This window comes from Sarcophilus harrisii, chromosome 5 (genome assembly GCF_902635505.1).
Source record: "Sarcophilus harrisii chromosome 5, mSarHar1.11, whole genome shotgun sequence".
Classification (NCBI taxonomy): domain Eukaryota; kingdom Metazoa; phylum Chordata; class Mammalia; order Dasyuromorphia; family Dasyuridae; genus Sarcophilus; species Sarcophilus harrisii.
In genome coordinates, this window is record NC_045430.1 from 274,751,925 (window position 1) to 274,771,604 (window position 19,680).

Genomic DNA, 19,680 nt, shown 5'->3' on the forward strand with positions numbered 1-19,680 from the left:
CATTGATTTTTTTTCTTTACATTTCCTTATATTTTAAAAAAATTAAAATCAGAGGGAAATTAAACAAAGTCACTATAAAAAAGGCAAAAAGTAGTCAGCAGTCAATCTACTAGAGCATACTCAATAGCTATATGGATACAATTATAAAGTGATCCTTAAAGAATTCAGAATATAAATAATTGAAGTTCAATGCTCATGAATTGGCCAGGCCAATATTAAGTCAAAATTAAATACTACCTAAACAACTTTATAGAATTACTGCCATACTAAACAAACCAAGAATGTATTTTGACAAAACTAGACAGAATATTAGCAAAATATGTTAGAACAATAAAATCTAGAATTTCAGTAGAAATTATTTTAAAAGTAGAAATGGGGAGGAGGTAAAATTAACACCTCTAATCTCAAAAAAACCCCATTAAAGCAGTATTAGTTTTTTTTTTTTAAGTAGGAAAACAGAATAAAGATTAGAATTCAATTCAGCAACCTGGTGTATTATAAACACCAAAATATTTCCCAAGAAATTAGTTTTTAATTGACAGAATTTGATGAGAAAACTGAAAATCAGTGGGGCAGAAATTTGATCTAGAGAAATATCTTACAACATGTACCACAATGAACATGGATGTGATCTGAAACAAGAGATTCTCAGACTGAGGACTGACCAAACAAGCTTGGTACATGAATGCAATGTAATATTCCCATGATATAAGAAACAATGAATATGATAAATACAGAGATGCATTAAAAGATTTTAAGGAATTAATACAAAGTAAAGTAAGCAGAAGCAGGACTAGAACAATGTAAATGGGGAGAAAGCCTAAAAATAAATGCTGTACAATTATGACCAACTGAATACAGATCAAAGCATACTGTTTTTCCATTTTCTTTTGCTTCAAGTTTTCTTCTACAAAATTGTCAACTTGAAAATATGTTTTATATGATTGCACATATATAACCAATATTAGCTTGCTTACCATCTCAAGGAGGGAGTAGAAAGACAGAAAGAATTTAAAATTTTTTAAAACGTAAATGCTTTTAAAAATTGTTTTTACATATGTAATTGTGAAAAATAAAAAATTATTTTTAAAAACAAATTTTAAAAATTATAATGACCAAACTAGATCTCAAAGAAAAATTATTAAAAGGCATATTTCTCCCTTTCTCTTTTTTGCAGGTGTAGGAGGGAGATGTAGTGATATAGAACACTGCAAACATCAGATTTTTTTCCATGTGCTGGTTAGTTTTGACAAACATCTCTTTTCCCCCTCTTTTTAAAATTCTATTATAAGGGATGATTTTTCTGGGAGAAGCAGCAAAGAACAAATTTAAAAAACCAGATAACAATACAAATTCATTGATTAGAAAATATTCAGTATTAATACAGTTTTAAACTTCCAAATTTGAATTTCCCAAAAACTGTGAAATTTGTATTGCCAGGATTCAGTCTTATTAAATTAGACCTAATTCCAATCACAAACTAAATCTCTCAACTTCATTCTTCAGTTAAGTCAACTCAATTCCATTCCTCTCTTGCCAAGAAAAGGAGAAACAGCCCTACCATACACAGGGGTAAGTGTATTATTCCTTAAAACCTTCAAATGCCAGATGACAAAAGTTATATTTATTAGCTTTGTGCCATCATCACTTTAAGACAACCCCCTATCAAAGACATCCTCCTCCCTCTCTTGATTTTGATTTTTCTCCTCCCCAATATAGAAAATGTTTCCATATTTCTGTGCTAATATGTAATTTCAACTCATCTGTACAAGCAGAACTTACTACTTGTACTAAACTGAACAAATCCAATGGGGTCAAAAGTCAAAAAACAGGAGATAATAATTTATGTAGAGGAAGCAAGATTTTCCCTCTCCCATTAAGTAGCTAAGAAACTATCATGTTCTATGTCAAATTTCTCAAATTCAATCTAAATCCCCTAAAAATTGTCAAACATGTTCAATATTCAGAATGGAAGCAAATAACTCTCAAAGGGTAAATTACATCACCAAACTACCAGTGTCATCACTGCCAGTTCTCTGGGTGTGGGGTAAAACAGTAGAGATTTTGATTTGCATTTCCCTTATTGGTGGTTTGAAGCATTCTTTCTTAAGCTTAATAATTATAATTCTTTTGAGAATTATTTTGTTCATATCCTTTGATCATTTATCTATTAGTAATAGCTTCTTGTCTTATAATAAATATACCAAATTGGTAAACTCTCATTTGAGATAGTAAGCAAAACCCCTACAGTAAGACAATAATACAAACTAAACAACTCTAGTGTCAGTGTATATACTAGTGAGAAAATGAAAAGTTTACAGTAAAGGTCATTGCTTTGCAAGGGTCTAACAAAACCTTTCAGAAATTTTTCCATCCATAAACTCACCAAACAATATTTGATTACAGATCAATATAATGAAAATCTAACTTCTACCTGTAAAATGCAGAACTGGTACTCAATTTCTACTTACATACAAATTTAATAATATTGAATGTATAATAACTTCTTCATCTCCCTTCCCAAATTTAGAAAAACATTTACTTTAAAATGAGAAGTCTGTTTTGGTCAAACATTTAACCCATTTTAAATATGAGCAATGGCATAATAATTATTCCACATGCTCCCAATCAGTCAAATACGAGAAATTTACATACCAGATGAAGTCCATCTACTTCAGGAATTCCATCCTCATTTATTTCAAATTCTTGATTCTGAACACAAAGCTGTAAAATAAATATTCATTATAACTTTAGGAGTTAAAAAAAAACATGAAAGGCAGGAATAAGCTTTAATTACCTTCACTTCCAGATATCAAGGGAACAGAGATCACTTAGAGAAATAAATATAATGACTCTTGGATAATAGGTGCATCATAAGTTCACAATGCAAGAGATAGATATATATTTTTTAAATTATACTCCCCCCCTTCCCAGCCCTATGCTAAAACCCCAGATCTGTACTAAAAATGATCAGCTTTACCAAGTTGGTTTCATTGCCTGCCATAAACACTTAATCCCACTATTTCTACAAAACTGTAATCCCTACTTAATTCTCTCAGCTTAGCCTCTTCCCACCATCTAACACACCTTCATAAACTTTTTATCTATGGACCACAAACATTTATTAGTCCAACAAAATAAATAGATGAATATCATCTGTACTCGGAACACTTTCTATTTTCGAAAAATACATAAAAAGAACTTTAAAATCTTTTGGTCTCCCCCCAAAAAAAATCTTCGCAGTAAGTTTCTTAAATGAAAACCCAATATCCAACTTATACAAGGAACTGATACAAATATTTATGAACAGGAGTCTATTTCTGAAATAATAAATGGCTAAAAGCTATAAAGACAGTTCTTAAAGGAAAAAACCCAAGATGCTAGCAATCCTATAAGAGTTTTCCAAGTCATTAATAGAGAAATATACATAACAACAACTCTGAGGTTCCATCTCCTCAAACAGTCAAAGATGATAAAAAAGGTAGATGACAAATAATGAGGAGCAGAGGGAAGTTGTGAGCAAACAGGTACATTCCCCCCTCCTCCCACAGTCAGTAGAGCTGTGAACTAGTCCAGCCCTTCTGGAAAGCTTTCTGGACCTCTGCTCCAAAAAGTTACTCAATACTAGTGCCTTGTGACCTAGCAATACCCTAACTAAGCCTATACCCCCCCCCAAAGAGATCTGAAAAAGAGAAAAAGGATCCACATGCACAAAAATACTACAGAAGTTCCTTTTATTTAGTAAAGGACTTATTTAAGGGGTCCTCAAACTTTTTAAATAGGGGGCCAATTCACTGTCCCTCAGACTGTGGGGAGGGCTGGACTATAGTAAAAACAAAAACTTAGTTTTGTGGGCTCTTTAAATAAAGAAACTTCATAGCCTTGGGTGAGGGGGATAATCATCCTCAGCTGCCGCATCTGGCCCACGGGCCGTAGTTTGAGGACCCCTAGAAACTAAGGAAATACTCATCAATTAGGGAATTGTCTGAACAAAAATGTAATGGATATTATTGCATTGTAAGAAATTTCAAAGAGGACAATTTAAAACGTGTAAAAAATTATACGAATTGATGTAGAATAAAAGAACAAAATTTAAAGAATGATCTACACAATAATACTCTGCTCAGTGTCCATTGGACAAAAGCTTCTTAAACTGGGGTTGCATGATTGAATGTGGGATCACAAAATATCAAAATATTGATCAACTCTGAAAAACGTTGGAAAATGATCTACATCCTGTACTATTAATATTCCACCAAAATTTGATTCTTTATGTAAAAACAAGCACATTCATTTCATTAGTATACAATTTGCTTTTGTCTTTAATAATAAAATTATGTATAACAAAGAATTATTTTAAAATAAATTTATGGTCTAATATCAGTGAATATTTGATTTGTATACCTATTTTATATACCTACATACCCAGGGTCACATAAAAATTTCTCAGGCGAAAAGGGGTCCATGAGTGAAAAAAAGTTTAAGAAGACCTGCTTTACACTGTAAAAGCCTCACAAGCAGGAATGGTCTTAACTTTTAACTAGGGGCACAGAGCATGAAAGGGGAGGGGAAGCAGGAAAGAGATCCTCAAGATCCTATGATGATATAAAAAACCAAAAATAGCAATAAAAACTTTTTTAAAAGAAAAAAAATCAGTGTGAAAAGTCTTTTTGGTTTAATACATAATGGAACTTAGAAGGAATGGGATAAAGGCTGTATAGGGACACACATGAGGGAAAAGGAAATGGTCTGATCATGAGCCAAGGGATATACTAAGTGAGCAGCCTCCTCTTATCATCTGATAACCCCAAGATATCACAAAGAAATGAGGAACATCTGGCATTTTTCATGATTTCAGAGGCTGCCAGGGGTAAAGAATTAGCCCATTCTGTTGCTAATGAGCAGCAAACTCTGTTCCCAGGATCCAATTCAAAGACTTTTCATCATGCTAGTAGAACCTACTGCAGTTTGAACTCCATATTTGAATAACATGGGGGTGACTCCACTATGATGAGGCAACACTGTTACATTGAAATAAAGAGGTGATAAAAAGGATCAATTTTTCTTCCAATTCTTTTATGTATCAATAAGTACCCCATTTTTTTGTGTCTACATACAAGGTAAATAGAAAAACTGCGATGGTACATCAACAAAGTTCAGTCATTCATAGTAATGAAAACCAGCATTAGGTCCTGAGACTAATTAAATGTGCATCTATATTTTTAGCAATAACCTTTACCTGTGTGTGATATCTTATGTCCAACTTGAAAGCTCTCCTGCCTCTCAACATTTAAGATATTCATCTTAAGTATTCCTATTCCAATGCCTCATCACGGCCTGCAGGTGGTCCTGGGCTGTCTCTAATATTTAAGTGTGAGCTTGGAAAGACTTCATAAATCCAAAAAGGCTTTGTTAACAGGCTGCTCCTGGGCTATTTGCTGGACTAGGTCAGTCATTCAAGACCTCGCCTACATTTGGAAAAGTTCATACCTAAGTTCCCTGCAGAGTGAACCTTGTGATCACACCACCTCAAAGACAGTATTTAGTAAGACATATATAAGTTACAGTCTTTATCCATGTAGGGAGGACTCATACTAATAAGTCACAGATCCTTAAGTGAGTAAATATTTCTTTCAAAATTCTCCTACACAATATCCTACATTTAAGATTAAATAATGGCTCACATTATTCAGTCTTTATTTCCTTCTCTACAGACAGAACTCTGGCAGAAAAAGTATATAAAACATGCCAGAATTCAGTTTTCTGAAATGAATTCAAAGAAACAGGAGTGATGAGAACTTCACTAGCTAACCCACAAACTGAGAAGGTTTGGGTTTAATTTATAGGGCTCAGGAAACCCATCAACATCTAGGTGTGACATTTTCTAAACAAATGAAAGGAGGAATTACGCCTTTTAAGCAGAGTGAGTGCTTGCTTATGTGCATTGTCTGCAGGGAATGGAAGAGATTCTTTTGGGAGTCTCTTGGCTAACATGGGTTAACTAAGTTTGCTGATGTGTTTTTGTAATATTCTTTTTTAAAGGAATTATGTCTTTATTCATTTAAGAATATCAAAAGGAAAAGTGGCGAGTTTATGATGTCAGATTTCCTAACAAAGTGAATTTCTTTCAAGGTAAATGGTGTTTTCTAATCTCTTCTTCTGGAAGTATTAGTTCAGTGAACTCTCCAAACTTAGGGAATGCCAACTAAAGAACAGCTTACCCAGAACATTACTATTACACTTACATCAAATCTAAAAGCAATTCCTTTTTTGGGGAAAAGCAGCCAGTAAGCTGAGAGACAGAAGCCAAGAGGAAAAGAACTAAATTGATAAACAAGAACTACCATCTCTGAGTCTCAGACACTGATTAGAACATGGACCCAAGGGGAAAATCTATGATATACACATTAATCAGACCCAGAGGCTCAAAGAATGAATGCTGAATCAGCTCTCAGAATACTGTCTTTAACAAGCACTTTTTAAGTGTTTGGGTGCACCCTCCCACATCAGGGTGTAAAAGAATGGCTTCTGTTTGAGCAATAGATGTTCTCTGAGGTCAGATGTGCACTCCAGCACCCCACTCACTGTGACTGCAGGAGGCCTTGCATGCACTCAGATGGCCCCTACTCTTTTCCCCCTCTCTTAAGATAAGTTACTAACAATGGTGCAATCTTTACACTACACAGAACAATTGTCAAATTACATGATGGTAAAAGAAAAAGTGGAAGGCAAAAAGAAAGCAGTCATTTCTCTAGCGGGCAGATGTCTGCAACTTTTGGGAGAAATGCTCTGTGTTAACATCCTAACATCCTCCAGTGGACTCTCCTTTTAGAAACCCACCATCAACTAGAAAATTAGGCTAGAAAATGCAGAAATGTTAGGGGGTGGTGACATGGTCACACCTGCACATTAGGAAGATTAGTTTGGCAGCTGGGGAGAGGATGGGCCTGATGCAGGCACAGCCCAGCAGGCATAAGGTAACAAGAGAGCAAAGAAGAAAGCCAGTGCAAGAAGGGCAGCCAGCTGGTATAGTGGAGGGAGTCAGGAAGGCCTGAATGGAAATCCAGGCTCAGACATTTGCTAGCTATGTGACCCTGGGTAAGCCACTTAATCTGTTCGCCTCAGTGTCCGCATCTATAAAATGGGAATGAGCATAGCACCGACCTCCCAGGAGTGTTGTGAGGATCAAATGAGATGAGAATTGTAAAGTGGCTTAGCTCTGTGCCTGACACGCTAAGTACTAAATAATATTAGCTATGAAGCTCTTAAACGCAGTATAAATATTAGCTATTATTATAACATTGAAATGGTGGGACTTGCCAACAGATTGCACGGGAGGTAAGAGTGAAGAATCAAGGATAACACTCAGCTTAACTGAGAAGATGGTGGACTGTCAACAGTAATAAGAAAGCTAATAAGATTTGGACATGTTGAGTTAAAGATGTCTAAATATGGAACAATCTAGCATGTTCTTTAAGAAGATTAGCTGTCTTAAATCAAAAAAAAAGAAGAAGGGAAGGGGGGAATAAATACTTCAGTTGGTGATGGCTGACATTATATTAGAGAATATTAAGTCAATATTTTTAAATGTCCCTCTCCCTCTTCTTTTCACCCCAAACAAAGCACTTCATATCCTTAACAAAACAAAACTATTATAACAAATACACATACATCTCCAGAATCAAACTATTACTGAGTTGCAGCAATTTCTAAGGCTAAAATGCAGTTGAGATTTAACAAAAAACAAATTCCACTGAAAGGAAAACAAAAAAACCAAAACAGAAACAAATAAATAATAATTTACATTTTAAATAATCAAATATCAACTGAGAAAATGTTAGGTGAATTTACAGAACTCTTAAGGAAGTGGCACAAACAACTAAGAAAGATTAGAATGAAAGTTCATTTCCAATTCTCAGTTTACATTATGTTATACTTCCAGAGTGAAGAATCATACTTTTATCCTTCATTCTGAATTGCATATAAAATTCAGTACACCCATGTTTAAATAATAAACACATTGGTCTTTATTTTAACATTTTTCTGGTTCCTCCCTTCTACATGTATGACGCTTCTCTTTCTTCACGATTGCAATGTTGCCCTTTCTAATGACTTGCCCAATTTTCCTGAATTTTTTCACTTTTTTCTTTTTAAAAAAAAGTGTCATAAGAGGAGAGACGAGAGAAATAAAAGGAAATTAAGCATAAAAATCAATAAAAGCAATTTTAACTGCAATGCTGTAATATATGTAATTTTGATTCATTTCTGAATTTTCAATTGTTTTAGAATTTTCAATGTTACCTTTAAAAAACAAAACAAAACACTGAAAAGCACCAGAATGAAATTCTTCATAATCATTATAAGGAGAAAATGTGGAAAAAACATTTTAACAACCAACTTTTCTAATACTAAAACGATCATAAAAACAACCACCAACCAAGTCTTTTTAGCCCTGCTCCTGAAGGAGCCAGGCCACTCCTGGAGGCATGTCCCCTTCCTTTAGGCCCAGAGCCCTTCTTGGGGTCAGCTTCACAAAGCTGATGCTCTCTCACCAGAGCTCCCAGAAGGGGATCTCAAGTCATTTTATGCCAACTCTCAGACACATGCCAACATTTGCCTCTGGCTGATCTGGGCAGCAGCTGTTCAGATCGTGGAAGGAGTCAGAAGGGACATTATTCCAAATTATTGAATAAAGCAGGAAGGCCATCTAAACACTGGTGAAATTTCTTTTAGAGAAGAAGCACCTCAAACCAAGCAGCTCCAGTAGTGCTTGCCTTTGAAAGATGTAAAAAGCTGAGCATTTTTTTCTGACATTCCTTCCACTTAACAAGGAGAGCGGATTTAAGACAAGGGAGTGGAATTGAAAATCTGATTTCAGAAAGCCCTACTAGAAGGGCCCCATCAGTGGCTCCATGGGAGGAGGGACTTGGCCAATTCTGGTCACAGGTGAACACAACCAGAGGAACCCCCTTGTTGTAGTGACTACTCTGTGAAAAGAAAGGTCAAGTGATACCATGTACTGTACTGAAGGAGACAGGAGGAAAGAGGGATGGGGCAAGAAAAAGAGATAGAAAGCAACAAGGTCACTTATAAAAACTCATATTCCAGCAGAAACTCCAGAATTTTCTCCCTCAGGTTCAAGAAGAGAGTTTATGGCAGAACAATCTTGGAAGAAAAACCAACTAGCAAAAATAAAGCACCTTGCAGATTGCCACTAAATATTTACATATGAAAAACTGGCATCAGTCAAGATTTCAATAAGAAACAACATACCCACAACAAAAGACAGCCATAAGCATACAAGTCTGAAGATGGAGAAGCTGGCTGTCCCACTTTCAATTCTGGCGACATTAGGTTCAAGCCACCAAGCACCATGGAATTCATAGCAGTACGCTGGCTCTGCACAGAAGACAAGGCACACATTTTTAAAGCCATATAAATTTAAAGTTCCTTTTCACTCAACACTTTCCCCTCATCTAGCATGTATTTTTCAAGCTCCCTTCAGACTTTCTGCGTTCCTTCTTCTTGTACTCAGAAATGACATTTTAATTTTTTTCTCTTAAAAAACCCTTTTGATTACTTAATCTTTAAATCAGCCCCATAAAATTAAGAACTCATCAATGATGCCTAAGTTCAAACTAAGTTTCAGATATATATTCACTGTTAAATATTTGAGTGAGTCAACAAATAATGTTAAGTTGAAATTTTATCTTCTATCAAACTTAAGAGAGGCCTTTGGTATAAAGGGATAGAACAGGACCATTCCCCCACCCCAGCCCAAATGCGTTCCCTTCTCAGGGCCGAGACCAGATACTGAAGAAATGGAGGGAAGGAGGAAGCTCCCTTACCCTGATGGAATAAGTACAAACCCAAAACAAGCAAGCCAATAATCCCACAAGGGTCAAAGAGGGCTTCTATATACTAAAAGAAAGTCACTCCTCTTATTAATCTCTAAAAACACAAATACAGAATAGTCGTTATACATGTGAGCTTCTCTGCTAGAGGAAATAATGAATGTATTTCTTTGTAAAACACCATGACCTGTATCAGGATCAGAATTTGAAAGCAGAGGGTCAAGGGGATACTCTCTCTACGACATCATCACAGTACCTAGCACAAACATTAATAATAAATACTGACACCACCCCAAGTTCTACCTCTACTAAAAGTATCTATTATTTTTAATCCAAATCATTAATCTAATTTTGAAATTTTTGATAATTTGAACAACATAATTAGATTGAAGTTTTTGGTGCTATGATCTAAGGAGCTGATAAGGAAATCCAAATAGAAACAGTATCATGGAAGGTATATTTGACATGACCTAGAGAAGCTTTTTTAAACATACTGAGCAACCCAATTTCATAGAACTACTATTAATAATAATAACCTGCTTTTATACAGTGCTATAAGATTTGCAACCATGTGATGTGTGATCTCACTTGATCAATGAAGTAAAAAAAATATTAATTTACTATCATGTATACTTAGAAAATGAAATGTCATCTTTGTCAAATAAATGAACATAACTCAGACTTCTTGTGCCCCTAAGAGTGACTGGTCTGACTCTCTGTAGTTTATCTAGTCATTACTTCAGACACGCTACAGCGACACATGTGTATAACTTGGACTCAAGGTGGAGGTTCTTCTTCCAAGTTTCCATGAATCCACATTCTACTATCAACTGTTAAAAATCACTTCTAGCCTCTGGAAAGGTTAGAGCAAAGAAAGTTATTTTTCTTTCAAAAATCTGAGGTTTTCAATGAAAAATCAAAATGAAGGCAGAATATCCCGCCCACTATCAAGTTAACTTCAAGTTAAAAAGCCGATCATTTAAAAAAGTTATTTCCTCAGTACTTACTAAATACACAGCACTGAAAACAGAAGTAAAAATTACTCCATTAGAAAGGCAGATGGATAACGGAGTGAAAAGCACAATGAAGTCAGGAGACAGGACTTAAGAAGCAAATAGTTTTCAGAAGTAGAGAAGGAATCATTGCCCTCATCAGCCCTCATTTGAAGAACTGCATTAAGTCTTAGGAAGCACAGCTTATTAGAAGGCTGACCAGAATGTCCAAAAGAGGGCAACCAGACTGGCGAAGGGTTGTGACTATTAGGGTTAGGGAAAGAAAACGAAAATGTTTATCAGCCTTAAAAAAAAAATTAGACTGTGGGGGAATGTTCCAGTATAAAAAGGCTGCCCCCCATGCTGAAGAGCTGCTAGCCCATTCCCTTGGCCCACCAGAGGCCAGCTGAGGCTTCATATCAGGAGGATGTGGCTACAAGGTAGAGCTGCTCCAAATGGCACAGGCCTTCCAGCAGAGGTGCCTTGCCCCTCCTCCGAGAACTTCATGGCCACTTTCTTGGCACAGTATGGAGGGGGGAGGAGGAAGAACTGGAAGTAAGATTTGGAAGTTAAGGTTCTTTCCAATGCTGCACTTGTAGAATTCTCTGAAATGCTGGAGGGATCTGAAAGGGATCAGCTGTGTAACCCCTCTGGTATTCTCATGTAAAATGTACCTGACAATGCCTTGGCTGCCTACACCTCATGAGATTGAAAGGAAAAATGCAACTATCATAAAGACAACTCATTTGTTTAAAAAAAAATTGGGGATGGGGACCTTATCTAGCTAATCATAGAAACAACACAGACTACCCTCTCCTTCCCAACCAAAATGACTCTCTCTGACCACAATCTTTTTCTTTCATCCTTTTCAATATGGCTGGATGGACAACCTAACTTACACTCCCAGCCCAGTCAGCCTCTGTGGGTAGATGCACTAACATACAGTGAAATGGCTCTAAGCATACAAGGAAAAAGTGCTTTAGATCATTTTCCTTTGAATCATTTCAGGCATCCCTGTGAAAGGGACCATAAGGAAGAGCTTTTTAGGTGGGTCTGTCATTAGAGTACAATTTTTTTTAAGTATTTAGCATTTACTGTCCATAACTAGCCCAAACTGAGCCCATACATTTTTATTTAAAATTCATAACTCAAATTGTGAGGTACCCTTGATTTCCATGTAATGTTAACCTGCTAAATTGAACAGATGAACAAATCTGTTTTATGTTAGCCTTTTGCATAATCTGGCATTTGATCAGAAAACCAGATAGATTTTGATTTATTCATTTTGTGGAATACAGTATAAAAATATCTCTCTGGCTTTGTAACAGGCATTACTTTATGATTTGAGAGTAACTACATGAAAACTAGCTGCCACTACAATCCATGTGCACAAGAGGAAATATTTTTGCTTGTACTTTTTGCAAATGAACACTTCAACCAAACACTTATATGACAACACTAGAGAAGCACCTCCACACTCTCAGCTGATTATTATTAGTTATGTTTCTATAGATGGTTTGCTCTGTTAAACAGACAACCAAGTGAAGCCATAAATTTCTCCAACTGAAAAATCATCATCATTAACTCGGGACTTATTGGGAATGGGTAACTTCGGGACAATCACCAAGAGCTGTTAAGGCAGTCAAACAATGTCAGGCTTCTACTTCTGTACATTCCTACAAGCCATGTCCCACTTCTGTGAGGCTTTCCTGGAGACAAGGCAGATAGTCTACTGCTCTCCCTAAAATCCAAAGTGCCTTGGGCTCAATCTTCCCCTTGTCCCCTTCACTGTATTCTACTGAGTCCATGTGGTTGGAGCCCTCAAAGAGGACCTAAGCTTCTGGAGGACAGGAATGGTCTAATTTCTTCTGTGGTACGCCTGACATCCAGCAGAGTACTTTGCATACAAGCATCACCTGAAAAACTGACTTTATTCATCATGTCCTTGACTTCCATAGTGCTAGGAAATCTTACAAAAAACTAGCACAGCACAGCACATGAGTAGTTTTTCAATAAAAAGTTCTTAATTACAATGATACTCAGCTAACATATTTGACTATAAGGTCTAGTTTCCTTCTCTGTATTGGTACTCCTGGAACACACATAGCAGACCCAAATAAATGCTTGATGACTGAATGATATCAAGGCTACACAAGCATAATTACTAGTTATAAAGCAATCAATCATTTATAGATCTGTCTACAAATACTACTTACCCTTCCATTCTACCCACTCCTAACTCAGAAGCAGGTTAACTCATAATAGGGAAACAGCAAACCAAACAAAGCGTGACACATACCTTAGCCCAAAGTACATGAGCCTGTGTTTTAAATGTACCTCTAAGTTCAGGACTATCTGCTGATAAAAGAGTACTCACATTTAAAGTAATTCAAAGAACCAACCCCGACACTAGACTTTTTACCACAGATTTGGTGAAGTCAAAATCTCCCACAATTCCTCGTTCTCGGTTCAAGACAAAAATGTTGTTGTGATGCAGCGATCCATGGATGATATTAGCTTTATGCAATGTATGAAGGCCATGTGCAACACCCTTCATGACCTTTAAAGCTTCCTAAAGTTTAACAACACACAAAGAAAAATTTTAAAATGGTCAACTTATTCTGCTCCTGGTCCTTCTCTCATTATATCAGTGACTCAATTTCCCATAAAGAAATTCCCTCCCTCCCCCCAAAAAACTTCATGATGTTCTCAAATAGCAACTAATCAGAAGAAAAAGAATCAAGACCAGATGAAGTTCTAGGTTTAAAATTAAAGATTTTAACATTTTCCTAATTTTCTAAAATCACAAACCACCCAAAGTTCCTTTATAGACATTCCATTTAGTTATCATTTTAATGATAATTATTTTAAAAGCTCAAACATAAATTGATATTATGAGAAAAGAGTGGAAAATACTAAATAATAGAAAAACTGAAGTCATATTTCATGCTCTAAATTAAAATTCAATTGGATCCATTAACACAATGTTTTAAAGTAGGAAAAAAAGTGGAAAAATGTATTCTCTATGATAGAGAAAAAAATTATAAAATGGAAGAAATTATAGGAAAAAAAATGAGTGGCTATAACTACCAAAAGAAAAAAAAACATTTCTAAGATAAAAGGTAATGTTTAAAGAAAAAAAATACAGGTTAGGGGAAAAACCTTGAAATAAATACCTGAGATTTTATACACACACACACACACACACACACATATATCTGTGTGTTAAATATCTGACATCCAGGATCAAAAGAATAATAATCATTCCCCAAATAGAAAAATGATTAAAATAGACAAAGCAAGTAATTTTCAAAGGAAAATGCACAAATTATTAATAACTATTTGAAATGCTATTCAAACTCTAATAAATAGAAAATGCAAATTAAAAACACCAAACACCTAGCAAATTGGCCTCCAAGCTCTAAAAAGCAATGATATTCAATATGTATAGAGACTAAGAGGAAAAAGGCGCTCTATTCCACTACTGGTAAATTTGGATTTGGAGGGAGGAAGATAGCAATACAGTTAATAAAAAAAAATAAAAAACAATAATACCTGTATACTTGTATTTGACTACTAGGACTCTAGCTCAAGGATATTATTAAAAATTAATCTATAGACTTATATGTAAAAGGAGACAGCTAGGTGACTCAGTGGATAGAGCGCTGGGCCTAGAACCAGGAAGCCCGGAGTTCAAATCTCACTTCAGATACTTACTAGCTGTGTGATTCTGGGCAAGTCACTTCACTCTGTTTGCCTCAGTTTTCACATCTGTAAAATGAGCTGGAGAAGGAAATGGCCAACCAAACTTGGCAAACACTTTGCCAAGAAAATCCCAAATGGGGTAATGAAGAGTTAGACATGACCAAAACAACTGAACAATAACACCAAATAAGTAAAAGACTTCTGCTCAGAAATATTCCATATAGGTGGAAACTCCCTCTATAATGAACATTAGATACAGCTGAATAAATGGTGGCATACTAGTATAATCAAATACTATTGCATCACTAAAGTATGAAATATGAAAAGGCATACAAAGTGATGCACAGTATAAATACTAGAATCAGAATATACAAATTACCTACAACTGTAGAAAAATAGCCTCTCCACATTCTAAGTAAATAAACAGGATAAAAAAAAATCAGAACAGGATATATAGTATCAACAAATCATGTAGCACTGCCTGATAGCATAGACCCATATGCCTGGTATCACATACACAAGGCTCAGTGTAATATCCATGGAAGCAAGCAAAGGGATTTAAGAAATGCATGTTCCTGGAGATCCTCTCTCACGTTCCTTATAAGACCTTTGTTGAAAACTGGGAATTTTGAGAAAGGTTTTGTAAGCTTCACAGTTAAGGCGTCAAAGCCCACAGCTCCACTACTTACTTCTGCGGACAAAGGTGTGCTGGCCTGGACAGCACTCAGACTTGCCCTAGGGTAATAGGGGACCATCAGATATGCCAGAGGGTCAGACTAAGAGCAAAAAGAAGGAGAGACAACATGACTCAAGAGTGACAACGAGACTAACACAATTTTTACAGTAAATAATTGACTTTCTAGCATGTTAAAAGGAGTAATTGTTTCCGCTGAAATCTGAAACAGTCCATTTATGCTACAGAAAAATCTTTCCTCAGTTTCAAGAATCGAACTTGAAAAAGCCGCACTTTACCTTACACAGAAAGAGGAACATCAAGGGCAACAATCCCGACTCTTCCTTGGATTCTCGCCAAGCCTTGTGGTAGCGGGCTGCTCTCTGGATCACTGTGGCCTCCGTATCCATATCCACAGAATAGCCCTAGAGCCAAGAGACAAGGCTCCTGTGGCCTGGCAGGGAAGTGGCCAGCCTGGGCACCACAAAGCCACCATCCACGCCATTCTGCTACTTACTACTAAGAAGTGCTAACGGTGAGGGGAAGGACCAGGGGTCACCATGGTCAGGTCATTTCACTGGCCCACGCTTCAGTTTCCTTAGCTATAAAATCTGGATAATATTATTAGCATCACAAAGGTTTTTTTTTAAAAACACTTTGTATCACGATGTTTTGACACAGATTTCAAATCCAAGATATATGAACGATTAACAAAAAATATCTAAGATCAAAAGCCTTTCATTCCCAACAGGTAAGTAGTCAAAGGATATTAACAAACAGTTCTCAAAAGAATTTTAAATTATGAACAGCTGAAAGAATGTTCCACATCACTAATAAGAGAAACACAAACCAAAATGACCCAAGGCTTCACCTCACACCCTAAAAATGAGTCAAGATGCCAAAGGTTAGCAAGGTCAACCGCTGGAGGAGTTGTGGGAAGATAAGCCCTAAGGCAGTCAGCAGAGCTGTGAAGTGGTACAACCATTCTGGAAAGCAATTTGGAATTATAAAGTAATTAAACCATATCCTATGAACTAAAGATTCCATTACTAGGCTTATTCCCCAAAGAGGTCAATGACAAAAAGAAAGTCCACAGACACAACACAACAAAACATTGAGAACAGCACTTTTTATGAGAGCAAGGAACTGGAAACCAAGTAGATACCCATCAGCTTGGGAATAGTTAAACATACTGTGCTCCCTGAATGTAATAATAGTATGTGTGATGATAAAGACATAAAAGCATGGAAACATCTACATAAACAGATGCACAGTGAATTTGACAGGGCCAAGAAAACCACAGACACAAATGACCACAACAAAGCAGATGGAAAGAATGACAAAAAATTCAAAAGTAAATATTGGCAAACTTGGTAGAGAACAAGCATAGGTCAAAAGAAGAGATATAATAACATGGTAGTCCCTCCCATCCTTTGCAGAGGTGAGAAGTCCACGTGGCACATATTTTCAAATTTTTTTCCTCCTTTTTTGCTTTGAAAAATATTCACACTAACATGAGATGAGGAGGAGGAAAAAACCAAAGGACATCAATAATGATTTTCTTAAAAACAACAAAGAAAAAAAGAAATTAGAATCACCTACCTCACCTGACTGTTGTGAGAATCAAATGGGATGACAATGGCACATAGTAGGCACTTAATAAATGCTTGTTGACTGACATGTAAAACATTAAATTACTATTATCGTTCTAAAAATTACAATACTAAATGGCATACTAAAGACGGCAGTGCTCCTCTTTGAGTAAAGGAAGTTACATTGCAAAACATCTTATTTTCAAATATACAAATACTTAATTATAATTTCTTTAAAATGTTTAGTTTTATCTGATACTGTATCATGTACTTCCAGGAACAAAAGAGAAAGTCCAGCAGTACAATGTTTTAACAATAATCTTAGTTAAGCCTAACAGTAAGAAAAGCAGGAACTTTGATTCACAGGAGTCGCCAGATTATAATATGAAGGAAAAAAAGAAAAAAAAAAAAGATTGGTTGGCTAAGGAAAAAACAATCATTCCATATCAGTGGCTGTCCCTTAAGAGAATGTAGCAGGAAAGGATTATTATTAGTTAATAATAAAAATATTCTCCCAAGGAGAACCTCTATTATTTTTAGGTTGTTTAAAAGGAGCCCCCACCCCAATTTAATCCTGCAAGCCTCTATTCACCACAAGAACCAAGACTGACCTTCAGAAGAACTTTCTGCCCATCCACTTCAGAACACACCAAAGGACGCTTGCTGCTAAGCTCTTTCATGGGCTCAGCATCCAAAAGGTCCCGTTCCAGGCTAACAGTCAAAATTCCTCCCGAGTTCTGAGTAACACATGTGGATTTCTTATCATTAACCAAAGTTACACAGACAAAGCACTATTAAAAAAAAAATCAAGATTTCCTGCCCTTTCCTGCACCTCTAAAGGGTCTTTTGTTATCTCTTATTGGTTGGTGCAGAAATGTTCTTTTGTAGCAAATGACCCCAGCTGCAGGGTTGGTTAAGACCATGTTCTCCAAAGCTTTGCTGTCTCATGCCCCAGAATGGCTGCACTGAGGCATGGGTCGCTTCTTCAGCTTGCCTCTCTACTCCCTTCTCCCTTGAGCTGCCTAAGTGCCTCGCCTAAAGCTGGAGGGAAAAGGCCATCTTCCTCCCCTTTTCCAGAAGTGTCAGTGATAGCCCCTTGTTCCTAAAATCGCCACAAATCTTTTAAAATCTGGCTCTCACTTGCCTTTCCAGGCTTAGTACAGTTCACGCTCTTGCTGGCACTCTTCAGTTCAGCCAGACTAGTCATACTGCTCTTCCACTGCTTCATGCCATTCCATGCCTGGAATACTCCTTCCTCTGCCATGTTTTCACCTTGAAGAATCCTACTTTTCCTCCAAAGCTCAGCTCAAATGCCACTTCCCAAAGGAAGCCTGCCCTGAACTGACATTTACTATGGCCATTTACCATGTATAGCTTATTAACTGCTCTTTGTATATTTTGCTTTCTTCCTAGTAAAAGGATAAGTCCCTTTATCCAAAGGATGGCTTTCTCTCTCTATTACCTAACATAACCTAATACATTATTAGGTGCCTGGTAAGCAGTTGTTGAATAAATAACTAAAACTAAATGTCCACCATATAGACACCAGTGCACCAAGGGGATGAACAAGGCCAAACAGCAACCCTAAAGCTCGCCACTCCCTCAGTCACCCGTCAACCTCTAACTCCCTCAGAGATATCTACTCCATCTACCTGCCTGGCTACAAAGAAAGCAAAAAAGGAAACTGCTTTTGCTGGGGAACCTGCTCCCCATGTCATCCTGCTCCTCCCCTACTTTAACCAAGGGACCAAGGTCTCCCTTAACTCCCTGGACAGGGGGCACTTGGGCTGGCACTGCTACATTCTGATGAGCCTGGCAGCAGAGCCTCCCCCCACCCCAGGCTGGGTCAGGCAAGGAACAAAGGCAGGGAAACTACTATCATGCTGCTACTTTATTTAAGAAGCTTGATTATAGGGAACTCAACAACTACTAAGTGAAACTTTTCTTTTTTTGCGGTGAAAATTTAAGGTACCAAGAACTTTCGTTTTTCTGGACATTTTCTTCATATTTTACAGTCACCAAAACTTACCATGTATTTAAGTATTCCTGCTTCCGGGTGAAGAAGAGGTAGCTCAGGGAACCACTTCTGCACTAAACTAGTTAGTTTCTCCTGAAATTAAAACAACTAGTCATTATTTGAGAAAATACATATTTAATTTATTCAGTATTTCTTTTCAGAGATACCAATTCTACTGTCTACCTCCATTTCAAAGGTTTGATTTTAATCATATATATGACCAAAAATTTTTCAGTAACTCATTTCAGACTTTTATTTAAAGAAATATTAGAATAGAAATTTAAAATGAATGTCCATCGGCCTTGACTCAATGAATATTCTTTTTCTAGATCCAACTTTTACAAGTGAAAAAACCCTCCTCTGCTTTCTTGGGGAAGCCTTTATATGTAGATGTACAGGAAAAGCCCCGTTATTAAAAGCCCCAATCCAAAACCCAAAATAGAAATAAAAACTTCATTATTTATTCTGTATTGAGCTGTTTTAAAATTGCTTATTGGCACAGATTGTTCCACATGACAGAAACATCATAACCTACGTGTAAATTATGACAAAGCTACTGAAATCAATATGTAAACTAAGGAAATTCTAACCAAAACTCCTCTCATTTTTCTGAAATGTTCTGAATCTTTGTTCAGTCCCTGGAAGGGCCAACACTGTTAATTGAGTTAAAAATAAATTGTCTCTTTGTTGAAGAAATCCACTTCCATCAGAATACATTGAGGAATTTAACTCAGTTCCAATTGATCAATGATGGACAGAATCAGCTACATCCAGAGAAGGAACACTGGGGAATGAGTGTAAACTGTTTGTATTTTGGTTTTTCTTCCTGGTTATTTTTACCTTCTGA

At 36.4% G+C, this 19,680-nt stretch overlaps 1 protein-coding gene across 10 annotated transcripts in view; it reads right to left on the bottom strand.

Annotated features, from left to right (window-relative positions):
* STK31 (serine/threonine kinase 31) overlaps positions 1 to 19,680 on the bottom strand; it is a 66,506-nt gene that overhangs the window by 7,510 nt on the left and 39,316 nt on the right. For 3 of the 10 annotated variants that reach the window (XM_031940593.1, XM_031940597.1, XM_031940598.1), the window contains exons 17-23: positions 18,846 to 18,926; positions 17,428 to 17,553; positions 15,524 to 15,649; positions 15,241 to 15,327; positions 13,269 to 13,418; positions 9,274 to 9,399; positions 2,656 to 2,724 (exon numbers count right to left, since the gene is read on the bottom strand). In XM_031940593.1, the coding sequence (XP_031796453.1) occupies positions 2,656 to 2,724; positions 9,274 to 9,399; positions 13,269 to 13,418; positions 15,241 to 15,327; positions 15,524 to 15,649; positions 17,428 to 17,553; positions 18,846 to 18,926 (765 nt within the window). The remainder of the gene's footprint in view (positions 1 to 2,655; positions 2,725 to 9,273; positions 9,400 to 13,268; positions 13,419 to 15,240; positions 15,328 to 15,523; positions 15,650 to 17,427; positions 17,554 to 18,845; positions 18,927 to 19,680) is intronic. The other 7 variants (XM_031940596.1, XM_031940595.1, XM_031940594.1 and 4 more) reach the window with 7 other exon arrangements.